We start from the raw sequence: 12,927 nt of genomic DNA, 5'->3' as shown, positions 1-12,927 counted from the left end.
ACCCCGCTCACACCCACCCTTTTCAAGTTCCTTTTCACTGCAGTTCCAGCCTCGAAATAAAAGAGGTTTTGTGGGGTGGGGTGTCACGTATTTATGCAAAATAGTGGAACACGAAACTGGTGGCAGCTATCTGACAGCTGAATTATTTCTCTCAACCTTGACGGCAGCTGATACAAATCACTCTATGCATTGCACATCCTCTACAAGGGCTCGTATTTACTTCAGGTAGTTGATAGACATTCCAGTCAATTGTGAATGAGATCAGATTACATTGACATGGTCGCTGGAGTCTGATCAGGGGAATAATCAAGCCACATGCTTTTAAATGAAGCTAATTGACTGGACATAAATTAATTCAATTTGACGAAAGTTGTGAATTTAAGTCAGTGCTTCTGATAGTGCTTGGATCAGCAAAGTAAGAAGCTCTGGCTTGCCCTTACAGAGCACCACTGCTACTAACGCTACTACTTCTGATGATGATAACAGCAGTAATAATAATAATAATAGTTTCTTTTGTGAATAGTGTGCACCAGAAACAGTTAGAGTATGCAACTACATACATACTAGATTTGTCTCCACTCGGGTCAAGTACAATAATATGTTACAGGAAAATATGGATAGTTTACAACATCTGTAAAACAGAAATAAGCATACTTGCATCTCTTATTTGCATACAGTAAGTATTGCTAGGCCTATTTATTCCAAAGTTACATTTACAATTGAAGGTGAACAAAAGCTCACCCCACCCACACCAACATTTTCAAGACTCTCTGTGATGCCAATTGAGGGTATTGAAACACAGATTTGTGTTTTGATTACCATGGCAACAAGCAAAAAATTTGGGTCAACCATGACAATAGCTTCAAATAATCTTTTTAAACGTGAATTCTACCATGCATTATCAGAACAAAGAAACTGGGAACAGACGTAAAATACAGCTAAAAAGACTAAACTTTATTTGAACAAAGTTACTGTCTGCAGTTGTTATCTTGTACGTATGTACGTCCATACACACACACACACAAGGCACGATGGGGCGCTAGTTAGCATGTCCGACTCACAGTTCAGAGTTGCAGCGTTCGATTTCGGCTCTGGCCTTTCTATGTGGACTTTGCATGTTCTTCCTATGCCTTCTTTGGTTTCCTGCAGGTACTTCGGTTCCACCCACATTGCAAAACATGCATGCTAGGCCTATTGACCATTTCAAATTGTCCGTAAGTGTGTTCGTGGGTGTGAAGGTTTGTCTTTATGTGCCTTGCAATTTACTTGTGACCAGTTCAGGAATGTACCCTTCTACCGCCCCAAGACTGCCCGAAGTATCAACACCCGGGGGCATTTTTTCAGGTCATTGTAATATGCAGGTCAGTCAGAGGTCAGAACTGCCCTATCTACAATTACAATGAACCTTTTGGCCTGTCAGTACCTAAAACAGAAATTACCAGGTTTGATGTGTATCCCACTAGGCCAAAATGATTTAACTGGAAGGCGTTTCAGTCCCTTTGAGCCTGTTAGATAAACAAATCTCTAATCTAGGTTTTGGGACATCTGTCACATCTGAATAAATCATTCCACATGCTTTCAACATGCCAGTTAGAGTAGAAAAACTGGCACCTCGAGGTACTTCCTCTGTTCCTGTGCAATGAATTACGACTTCGTCCAACCACATATGTTCTTGAGGGTTTCCTCTTTTGTGTTTTATTTTGATACGACGAATTAAGGAGCATATCCATTAAAAAAATAAATAATACTTTTAATGAAGCGGTCTGCTCAAGAGTCATCAATTGCAGATTACCTTTCCTCAGTACAATTAGAGCAGAGGCTGACTGGATTAAAGAGTATTTAATTACATATTAGAAATACTGTGTATACAACAAAGAGAAAGTGTATCATGTTCGCTATGTTATTATTCTGAAAAATCATGTCATTTGTCTGTGTGAAGAAAGAGACAAGTTGACTAAAGCCAGATCAATATGAACAAAGCTCTTGATGTGAAAGAGGAAGTCTGGAAAACAAACGTCATGACATTCAGTCGATTTTCACCCTGACAGACTCCCTTTAGGACTGAAAGGTTGAGCATCTGGACAGGGGGAAGGATACAGCTAACACTCTATGCCTTTCACCACTGCTATCCAGGTCTAGATTTCAGTCAAATTAGACTAATGAGCAAAGGAAAGAATATATGGATTTAAAGTATAATTACTATTTAAATGTGATAAAGAGAAATCAACTTTGCTGCCTAGGAAGGAGATCGCCTTAGGAAGCAGACCTATAAAAGTGTCGTATTGAGTTGAGTCGAAATAAACCATTTTTTTTAGCTTCACTAGTTGACACTGCAGAAATAGGACGCAGGATTTGAATCGCACTATGCTAGGGGTGTCAAACTAATTTTTTTCACGGGCCGCATTGTAGTCATAGCTTCTTTCGTTATGACTGTCAACCCAAGTAAATGTATGAGCACCTCATATTATATACAGTCAAAGCTACAAAACAAACTGACAAATAACTCGTTTTCAGATCAGATGAGTAAAAACTGGTCAAATATTTAAAAAAAAAGATGTTATTAAAAGTGAAGACAATTTGCAATTCTAGTAATGACACACAAATTTGATGCACAATTTGTCTTCACGGGCCACATTAAATGACGTGGCGGGCCGTATCTGGCACCCGGCCGGGCCTTGAGTTTGACACCTGTGGACTATGCTATATAGATTTTCTACAGAATATAAAGTGAAACAAAAAGAAAATAGTCTTTGTTGCAATGGGAAAATTCAGGTTCTACAGCAACAAAATGGACAGGCGCAGCTCGAAATAAAGCATCAGAATTTTAAATTGATTATCTTGTAGAATATCTTGATATAATTTTATAACATCAGGTAATTAGTCTTTAGTTATACGTATATTTCAGTTGTAACTAAAATTCTTTTTTAATCCAAAAGTATGTTGTGCATAATTTTTGTCAATCGGTTACTCTGCTTGCTGGAGCTGAGAGTCACCAGATATCCAGCCACCAGCTGCAGGCTACTGAATTTTTGGCGTGCTAAATGATTAAGGGCACTGAGTAAGGATAAAGATGTCCCAGTACCATCTGAAGCTTATGTTAATCCTATGGTGGATGTGGAATTTGGGCGGCATTAGCATTATTACGGTTGTCAGTGGTTTTTGGAAGGTCTCGGTCTGTAGAAATTGGAACAGCAGTGCTACTCGTGTACGGTGAGATAGGAGTAACGAAAAACTAAACTCTGTTAATCACGATTCAAAAACCACCTGACAGTTTGGGACATGCACAGTTACAGAAAAGCCAGCTAACTGCACTGTGTTATTAAAAAAAAAAACATATAGTATATAAAAGAGGTACAGAGATGTGGTCTGTGTAAGGACCTTGAAGCATAAGATATCTTTGTCAGTAATTACATTTCAGGCTTGTCTCAGGTCACCTGTCATTGCTGTTTTGTTACGGTCATGATTATTTTATACCTGGGCAGTGTCTGTACTTGGCTAAGCAACTCTCAATTCACTTTTTCATGGTGGTGGCCAGTTGTTCTACAGATTACGCCAGTCTGCCAGATGTTCCAAAGGCTTAATGCAGTATCTCAACAATGGGCAGTAACAATCCTGTAAATGCTTTTATGTAGTTCCAAACAATAAGATATTTTTTCTGTATTGCAATATTTTCCTTCTATCTACAGTATAGTAAAATGTATTGTTTAAAGGTGTATTTTTCAGTAAAAGTCAACTAATGTGTTTACCTATAGTATTTACTGTACATGTTTGCCACTGCTTGTTGTAAAAAGTCATGCAGTTGTTTACATGTGTTGTGGGCATCTACAAATCCAGGTCCAGAAAGTAACAATCCCGCCACAATTTAACCACAGTTGCTTCTACTCAACCACTGATGAAAATTCATTGAGTTAAGACTGGGCTAAAATGTATGGACATTTTGGTTCACGAGCCAAGACAAGACAAAAATTATATCATTTCTTGGAATCGATTACCCCAGTCTCGGCCAGGTTCTTGGGCCATTCACTGCAAAATAATGCTAGGTGGCAAGTTCTTGCGCGCATCACGTCAAAATAATGCTTGGAGGTGAGTTCCTGTATGATTCACAGCAAAATAATGCCAGGTGAGTAGATGGTGAGGTGCTGGTCAAGCATTAATGGTCATGCTTTGCACAGGGCCTGGGAGAAAGAAAAAGACACAGGATAGAACGCCCCGTCGTCCTCCACCAAATGGAATCCTGTGCGACTTTATGATGTTTATAAATTGTGTTTTAGAGCACTGTTTAATCATATTCATAATTTCATATGGGTTGAATAGCAAACGCTAGGGGGGTGTAGCTAATATTGTACATACTATGTCAGGTACAACTATTTTGTTTGTTCTCGTTTCCGACCTCTTCCAACTATCTTTTTTTTTGCCATGTTTAGGTCCAAGCTGGTCCAATCATGTGGCGTGTGGCAGGCTTGCGTTGTTGAGAAACAATTGCACTTGAAAGCAAGATAGCACTGATACAATTACAGTATTATCTTTATTCCTTGTGTCGATCATTGCAAAGAACTTCCAACTTTGCATTTAGTTATACATATTAAATGAGTGAATTCATGGTGAAACAAAAAAAAAACCCTCCTAACCTCCAATCTCAGAAGTGGGTTGCCGCTGTGCTGACCACTTTTTCAGAGTGCCAATAAAGGGATAATATATTCAGCGTAAATTGAGTGAATGTTTTTTTGCATTTGCCTGTATGCATGCATATTTACCAAAGGTTATTGTGTTGGTCAAAACAACAACAATGACTGTAAGGAATAAAACGCTATGTGTGTTTATTTGGGTGAGTTCTTTGTATCTGCGGTATGTGCATGTGTATGATCCAAAGGTTATGTTATGTTATCTTGGCCTCTGCTGTAAAGCGGTATATCAAATGTGCATACATATGGCCGACTGCGATATATTTCATGGTGTCTCTTTGATTAAAGAGCCCTCTGACAAAGCAGCCAGTACAGCAGAATGACAGACGAAGCTCTGTGGATTTACACTGCATAAAGCTCATCCTGAGGGACCAACGTCTAGTTGGAATTTCAAGCAGTACCATTGCTGCTCGAGAGCTGAGAGAGGGGGGCTTTTTCAGGTCACTTACATATTCAGTGAAGGGCAGGCAGATTGGGTACGTCTTGTTTGTGGTGAATACCAAATAGCCGCCCGGAACCCATTTTCTTCAAGAGATCGGCTTTCGGGAAGAAAAACATGATAATCACATAATTACATGTGGACAGTACTAGCTTTTAGTTATTATTTTGGCTTTGGAATAAAATAAACGCATATTGATTCATTTACTTTGATGTGCTATGTAATTGCAGAATCCAATTAAAAGCAAAAAAGTATTTTAATAAAGCACACAATGTAAATTGAATATAATATTACATATGTATTCATCAGATACTCTATTTTGGAACACCTACACAATCTAATGAAACCTAATATAGAATTTAAAACATCCTCCATTTTACAGAGTTCATTATGCTGATTGACACTGCTAGAGCAGTATTAAATCACCAATGGGTTTATTATTGCTTAAGTAGCTATATAAAGCTACATGCGTTCACCTCTCCCTCAAAACAACAACCTCAGTTTTTTTCCTAAGAACCCCCTTTCTTCGTTGAGCTTCGAAATTCTTTCCGTCTCTATTTCGATTATTGCCAGTAAAGAAAGTCTCCCTTGATCAGTCCTATTCGAGATTAATGTTTTCAGTCTGTGCGGAGGATAATCTTTCCACATATACCGGTGGGAAAGCGAGCGCAAGCTGGAGCAACTTTGTCGCCTCCAGTACAGTCTGAATCAAAACCTATTCTGTCAAAAATCTTAAGACCTATAGCCTAGCCATCAACATTTATGGCGATAGAGTAAATGTATGTGGCAGCGTCATGGCTGAAGGAATGGTACACGCACCTTCAATACAGAAGTTCTGTATTGAAGAAAAAAAATCAAAAGCCAAACTGGGGAAACACATACATAATATATTCAGACTGAGACAAAATAACCTTGGACTTAGAAGATATTTGAACACCTGCAAATAAGCAGGACATGCTACCAGTGGCTGGTGTGAAATACTGGAAGAGAAATCTTATGTATTGTGGCTACAATACAGGCTGGTGCCTGTGCTGCTGATATGTGCAAATGTTACAAAAACTCTTCAACGCTGTTGTCAAACCCTGATACCGAAATACATAAACAATGCTGTGGAATGTTGAATAATACATAAATGAGAGGGACTTGCAGTCTTGAGGGCACACCGGGCACAGATTTCCTATTTCCACCCAACGTTGACCCTCATGGGGTTGCACCATTAAAATAAGCTGAGAGGAGCAAACTCTATAAGAAAATGGTCAAGCTACAGGAGGCCAGCATGGGAGACGATTAGGTGTGTGATCGGTCGGTGCAGGTGCCGCCTGTTGCTGGGGACGATGCCCGGAGTGCCTTCGGGATTTGTGACTCCAACTCTCTCGAAAGTGATTCAACTCTCATTGTTATATTCAAATCAAACTGTTAAAACTAAATCAACTTGGCATTGCTGTATTCAAAACAAATTGATATCAATTGTTAAGCAGACTGCATAGTTCACCATAAAAGATGAATTGAAAACGAACTTTAGCAGAATCACATTTCTTTTGAATATTCCATTCCACAGTGATTGTATCAGCTATAACTCACCTACATCTGACAACTGATATCATTCTTAGACTAAAAGAAAAAAACATAAAAAGACAAACACAAAAGCAAGCTATAAATCTGATCATCCTACACTCAAAAACAAATGTCCCTACACAGTAATGCAGTGAAAGGCTATCTTGCTGCAGCAGATGCTTGGCTTCCTTGTGCAAGCATGTCCCCTGACATGGCTCCCACAAGCTGGGTTCATTGAAATCAATACTCTGGGGACTGCCATGGAATCAGAGCTTTTGCTGCTGCTTCTTTGGCCTCCTTCTGGCACCATTCTAAACACATGCAGGGTCTTTTGTCTACAAGGCTCCCCTGGCAACGTGAGGTACCATTCAGCAAAGGTTAAATCAAATGAATGAGACTTAATGAGACTATAATTGCATGAAAGGTCCTCGACATAGGAACAATATGTAAGAAACGCTTTCAGAAAATAAACTTGAGCTCTCCTCAAATGAGAAACCTATGGAAATGACCACTCATCTAGTACAAGTGACCTATTTGTTGTTAATGTCCTCTAAACACACAAATTAACAAGATTTAGAGTATATAATAAGTAGTTTGAGCCTTTTATTTTGTTTATGATAAAAATATGGCCAACTACATCATGAAGTAACGAGTCCCGCTAATCTGTTCAGAATTTTAATCTTGTCTCAGCACAAGGTTGTACATGGAAATATAATATAAATTTCCATTAACAATGTATATTGATTAAAGATGAGAAATATTTCGCTGGCATGTTTAGGAGTGTCTTTCAAAGTCCTGTTATTTAATAGATTATCAAAGCACACCAATCGGCAGGTTTATCACAGGATTTTATTTCCCTTAACTTTTGATTTGTTTTATTCCTGTCAGGGGCGGAGTGTGGATGGAGCGAGGACGACCAAGTGCAGCTTGGACCAGGGTTTATTGCAGGGAACTCAAAAGACAAACCCGGCAAACTGACGTGACTAAACAACAAAACTAACAGGACTGCTCGCCAAAGACGTGAAACAAAAGACAGGAACCACGCAAACCGCGTGACAGTGAGCCATGCATTGTCCACATCTCATGCAATGCTCCGACGGCGAGTGACACGCAAACAGAACATAAATACGACACAGGTAACTAGAGGCAAGTGCGTGTGATTACACTAATCAAGGGCACACAGGAAGGGAGGGGTGAGCACACAGACACAAACGATGACAACCTATACACATCACAAAACTGGGGACGAGACATGACAATTACTGTAGTAAAAACTGATATGGCATCAATATTTCAGGGAGCTATGAGGAGAGAGCATTTAGGAAGTCTTGCCTCACAATTTGACAGGGCAATGACGCACAGTTAAATTGTTTAAAATGCGCCCTCATGATCCATTTTCAGAATTAATATCTTCAGAAAAACATCCTTTAAACACAATTCAAGACTGGTTAATATTAGCAGTTCTCTTCTGGCATTATGATGATTACACTTTATGTTCTCATGTTTATACTTCAGTTAGTGAGAACATCAATTTTATGGAGAAAAAAAATCCATGAATGTGTTGGCTTTGAATTTTTTATTCATGTCTTTTCCAAAACTTTGGTTATTTGAAAAGAAGGTGGCTTTAAACAAAAGGTGCCCTGTCCTGAATTGTTTAAAATATCTAGATGTAAATACCATAAAATAAAATGTGCAATTGTACTGTAAGATGTACTGTAATGTGTCCTTTCTGAGTTCACACTCAGTTATGGTGTTCATAGATGCCATTAGTTATGCAGCTTGTGCTGTGATTGACTGGCAACCAGTCCTGGGCATGGTGTCCACCGTCCGAAATCAGCTGGGATAATATACGGCTCCCCGGCAGATAGAGAGAGAGAGAGAAAAAATTGCAAGCTGGATTGTTAACAATAGTAATCAAATATTTACAGCTAGATTTTGAAAGGCTGCGGTGAGATGACGTGGGCTAAATGTCATTGAATGGATGGATGGATGGATAGATGGTTGGACAGGTTAAACGAAGCAAGGGAAGGGGGGGTTCTGTGATATGGCAGGAGAGGATGGAGAGATGATGGTGATGGCGTAGTGAGAGAATAGAAATAGAAAGAGAGAGAGAGAGAGAAAGAGAGAAAGAGAAATAGAGCGAAAGAGAGAGAGAAAGAGAAATAGAGAGAGAGCGAAAGAGAGAGAGAGAGAGAAATAGAGAGAGAGAAATAGAGAGAGGCAGGTGGAAAGAGGAGGGGTCTGGGTGGTCCAGACAATCAGTCCTTGTGTACCTCACACACACGCATATTTAAAAAAAAAAAAAAAAATTTAAAAAAAAAAAAGAAGACTGCCTCCCCGGTCTGCCTCTCCGCCCGACGCACTGCACGGTAAAACGCCACAGCCACTCCACTTTTCACTGCACTTTTCTCTCGACATGATCCGGGCCGAAGTGTTCTGACGAAGCATGCTTTGAGCGATACATTATATCAGAGAAGAGGATCAGCCAGCCCTCCCACTCGAGAAAGGAGCGCGCATATGGAAACATTTATGAGCGCTGAGGGGAATCAGCGAGCACGGAGCATCATGAGAACACTCCTGCTACCGACAAGGTGAGACAAATGAATATGTTCGTGTGTTGTGTCACTGATTTGAATGCATGCACGTGCATTTCAACGCAATGTTTTTGAACACTTGCCGGTTGGGTGGGATGCAATCGTTTGTGCAGTGCTGCCTTATCGAAGCATTACCGAGCATGACTCCATCTCACATCAGCTCATCAGCAAGCTCAACCTGTTCGCTGCAGTCTACATACACTATGTGTGAGCTTTGTGTGGTGGAAATCTCACCCTGGGTTTTACATCAGCTCCCATTTAGATGTAAGGAAGGCATCAGCGATGCAAGCTCACTGACTAACCATTATCTCTATTTGTCCAAGGAAAAAGCAAGCTCATTTCATTATTTCAAGGCAATTTAAATTTAACAAGAATTTTATGTGATGCCAAATGTAGTCTCTGCTGGACCTGACAAATGTAATGCTGTCAGATGAGGGGATGATGAGGATTTATTTATTGTACACATCTAAGCTTCCTGCACGAAGTCACACGCTCGTGATTCACTGTTTTGGATTTTTTTTTCACTTGCAGCAACCTCTCCCCTTGACATGACATTGTTTGTGCAGCTTTACTCTCAATTTTATGGGTATCATGAGGTTTTTTTTTTTCTTCGTTCAGGCCATCATTGTAGGCTATATGATGCATGGATGTTGGAGTTGGCAGAAATTGAGGCTACATAACAATTACCAAAACTGTTAATTTGTGTTACAAAATCTTAGAAAAATATTGACTTTTTGCAAGGGCTCACATCAATATAGATATTTATCAAATATAAGCAGTCAGAAGTGTCAGGAACGGAGTGTGGATGGAACGGAGCAGGGCGACCAAGTGCAGCTTGGACCAGGGTTTATTGTAGCAAACTCAAAAAGACAGACCCGGCAAACTGACGTGACATAACAACGAAACTAACAGGACTGATCGCCAAAGACGTGAAACAAAAGACAGGAACCAAGCAAACCGCGTGACAGTGAGACATGCATTGTCCACATCTCATGCAATGCTCCGACGGCGAGTGACACGCAAACAGAACTTAAATACAACACAGGTATCGAGAGGCAAGTGCGTGTGATTACACTAATCAAGGGCACACAGGAAGGGAGGGGCGAGCACACAGACACACAAACGATGACAACCTATACACATCACAAAACTGGGGACGAGACATGACAAGAAGTACTCACCATTTTGAGAGGACCACTATTTTTCCATTGGGATATTTATATTAGGAAGATTCTTTTGCAATATATTTTTCATTTTTATACTCGACCTCCACTTGTTCTGTGGACGTAAAATCAAGTTGAGTATTGTAAGTCTTAATCATTCACCTTAAAACCTTAAAATAGTGCTGCTGCTTCATTTCTTTAGTTTGTAATATAAAATAGAATAAAAAATAACTACAACTACCTACATTTAAAACTAGTAACTATTAAAAACAAAAAGTGTAATTTCTTACTCCCCTGTAAATTGTTTGTCTGCAGGGAGAACCTGACATGGATCTCAGAGTCTAAATGAAGTGCTTCCGCCATGCAATGTTCCTGGAAGGCAGTGATCCTGCTGGCCTTGGCCTCTATCGCCATCCAGTACACGGCCATCCGTACACTCACTTCCAAGCCTTTCCAGTTGTGCACGTTGCCCAGCCCACAGAACTGCGGTCTGGGAGATCAGGAGATCGAACCTCCCTTTGAACGGGGCGCAGGAGGCTGTGAAGATTACCCTTTCTTTTACATCAATGCATCACGCAAAACCCACATCCTGGTTTTGGCCACCACCCGTAGTGGCTCCTCCTTTGTCGGCCAACTTCTCAACCAGCACCAAGAGGTTTTTTACTTGTTTGAACCTCTTTATCATGTCCAGACCACACTCATCCCTCGTCTGTCCCACAGCCACAACACAGCAGACCGCCGCGTGATGCTGGGGGCTAGCCGAGACCTCTTGAGAAGCCTATATGGTTGTGATCTATATTTCCTCGAGAGCTACATCAAACCGACTCCGACGAACCACACAACCGACAAACTTTTCCGCCGCGGCGCGAGCCGAGCGTTGTGCCAACAACCTGTATGCGATGCCTTCGGCCCATCTGATGTTAACGTGGAAGAGGGGGACTGCGTTAAGAAATGTGCACTTCTCAACATGACCTTGGCGACCGAAGCATGTCGGGAGAAACGACATGTGGCTATCAAGGTTGTCCGTGTGCCAGAGATTGGGGATTTGCGCGCCCTCTTGGAGGACCCCAGACTGAATATCAAAGTGATCCAACTTGTCAGAGACCCTCGTGGTATTCTATCATCCCGGATTGAGACGTTCAGGGATACATACCGGCTGTGGCGCATATGGAGGGCCACGGGGCGGAAGCCCTATAATCTTGACTTGAGTCAGCTCACTGTCGTCTGTGAAGACTACCGAAGTTCTGTCTCAACCGGTCTCGGCCATCCATATTGGTTGAAGGGGAAATATATGTTAGTTCGCTATGAGGATTTGGCCAAAAATCCACTTCACAAGACAAAGGAGATCTATGACTATCTGGGGCTGCCCATGGATAAAAATGTGGAAGACTGGATACATGCAAACACTCGCGGCAGCAATGAGCCATCAGCGAAACACAAATTTGGTACAGTACGAGACTCCGCTGCTAATGCTGAGAGTTGGCGCTTGAAACTCTCTTTTGACATGGTAGAATACACTCAGACAGTGTGTCAAAAGGTTCTCCACCAACTCGGATACAAGACGGTGAGATCGGTCGAGGAACTGAAAAATATGTCCAACTCACTGGTGCAAGATAAAACTTTTGTCCCCTTTTTGTAACTGAGATCGCTCCCGGTGACTATTTTTATATATTTATAATTGTTGCCTTATCATCTCATCGGTTGGGTGTTGCTTTCATTTTGCTGAATCAAATTTGCACTAAATGATCATTTGAATGCACGAAGGGACTGTGGATGATCCCCAGATGTTATGAACAGCACACTTAAAACACTAAATAATCAAACAAGCTAGTTTACAAACGTGTCATTTAAGTTTTCCAATTAACATGACTTCATTCACTTTGTGTATGTAAGTGAAATGTTGCCCTTCAAAAAATGTGTGTGTAAATGGAATGGGTCATTTTTTTCTTTTACAAGGAATGAAAACTGTGCAATAAATAGTGAATGTTGCAGTCAACTTTTCAGTGTTTCTATCCATGAAATAAGACAATAGATACTGACATGCAGTGCTGGGAAAGAAGAATAAACAAACCTTTCTAGTTTCTGGGTTAACAGACATTAAACACCCAAGGAGGTCATAAGTGTTTCATGAGAGAATTTACGACCGGCTGTGACAAACATACTGATGAGAGCTAATTCTAAAATCTCAATTTAATACTTAGAATTTAGAGATTTAGTCCCAGTTTTCAAGATGATTATGGTGTTACTGACATGGATGTCGGTTGAGATTTTACTTTAGTTCTAATTGAGGTAGAATCTAATTATTTTTCATTTTGTATTTGCAGTGTCATCATCACATTATTCATACATTCAGTCCCCTTTGCTGGAAGTAAAATGTCAATTTATCAGATAAATAGCCAATAAATTGCTTCTTTCTACAGCTAAGCCTCGATTTTACGCGGACTTTGGGGTCCAAAACTTGTCCAAAAATCGCATTAACCCCGAAAGCGCGTTGT

General features: G+C 40.5%; 1 protein-coding gene across 1 annotated transcript; it reads left to right on the top strand.

Annotated features, from left to right (window-relative positions):
- Positions 1-8,892: 8,892 nt before the first annotated feature.
- Positions 8,893-12,428, top strand: chst1 (carbohydrate (keratan sulfate Gal-6) sulfotransferase 1). The gene is made up of 2 exons (XM_037248254.1): positions 8,893-9,266; positions 10,748-12,428. The coding sequence occupies exon 2, from the start codon at positions 10,794-10,796 to the stop codon at positions 12,069-12,071; it is 1,278 nt and encodes a 425-aa protein (XP_037104149.1). The 5' UTR covers positions 8,893-9,266; positions 10,748-10,793; the 3' UTR covers positions 12,072-12,428.
- Positions 12,429-12,927: the final 499 nt, after the last annotated feature.

This window comes from Syngnathus acus, chromosome 3 (assembly GCF_901709675.1).
Source record: "Syngnathus acus chromosome 3, fSynAcu1.2, whole genome shotgun sequence".
NCBI classification, from domain to species: Eukaryota; Metazoa; Chordata; class Actinopteri; order Syngnathiformes; family Syngnathidae; genus Syngnathus; species Syngnathus acus.
This window is presented reverse-complemented; position numbering and strand designations above follow the sequence as displayed.

Excerpts from the sequence above, each read along its gene's own strand:
- chst1 (XM_037248254.1), top strand. The coding sequence starts at position 10,794 with ATGCAATGTTCCTGGAAGGCAGTGATCCTGCTGGCCTTGGCCTCTATC.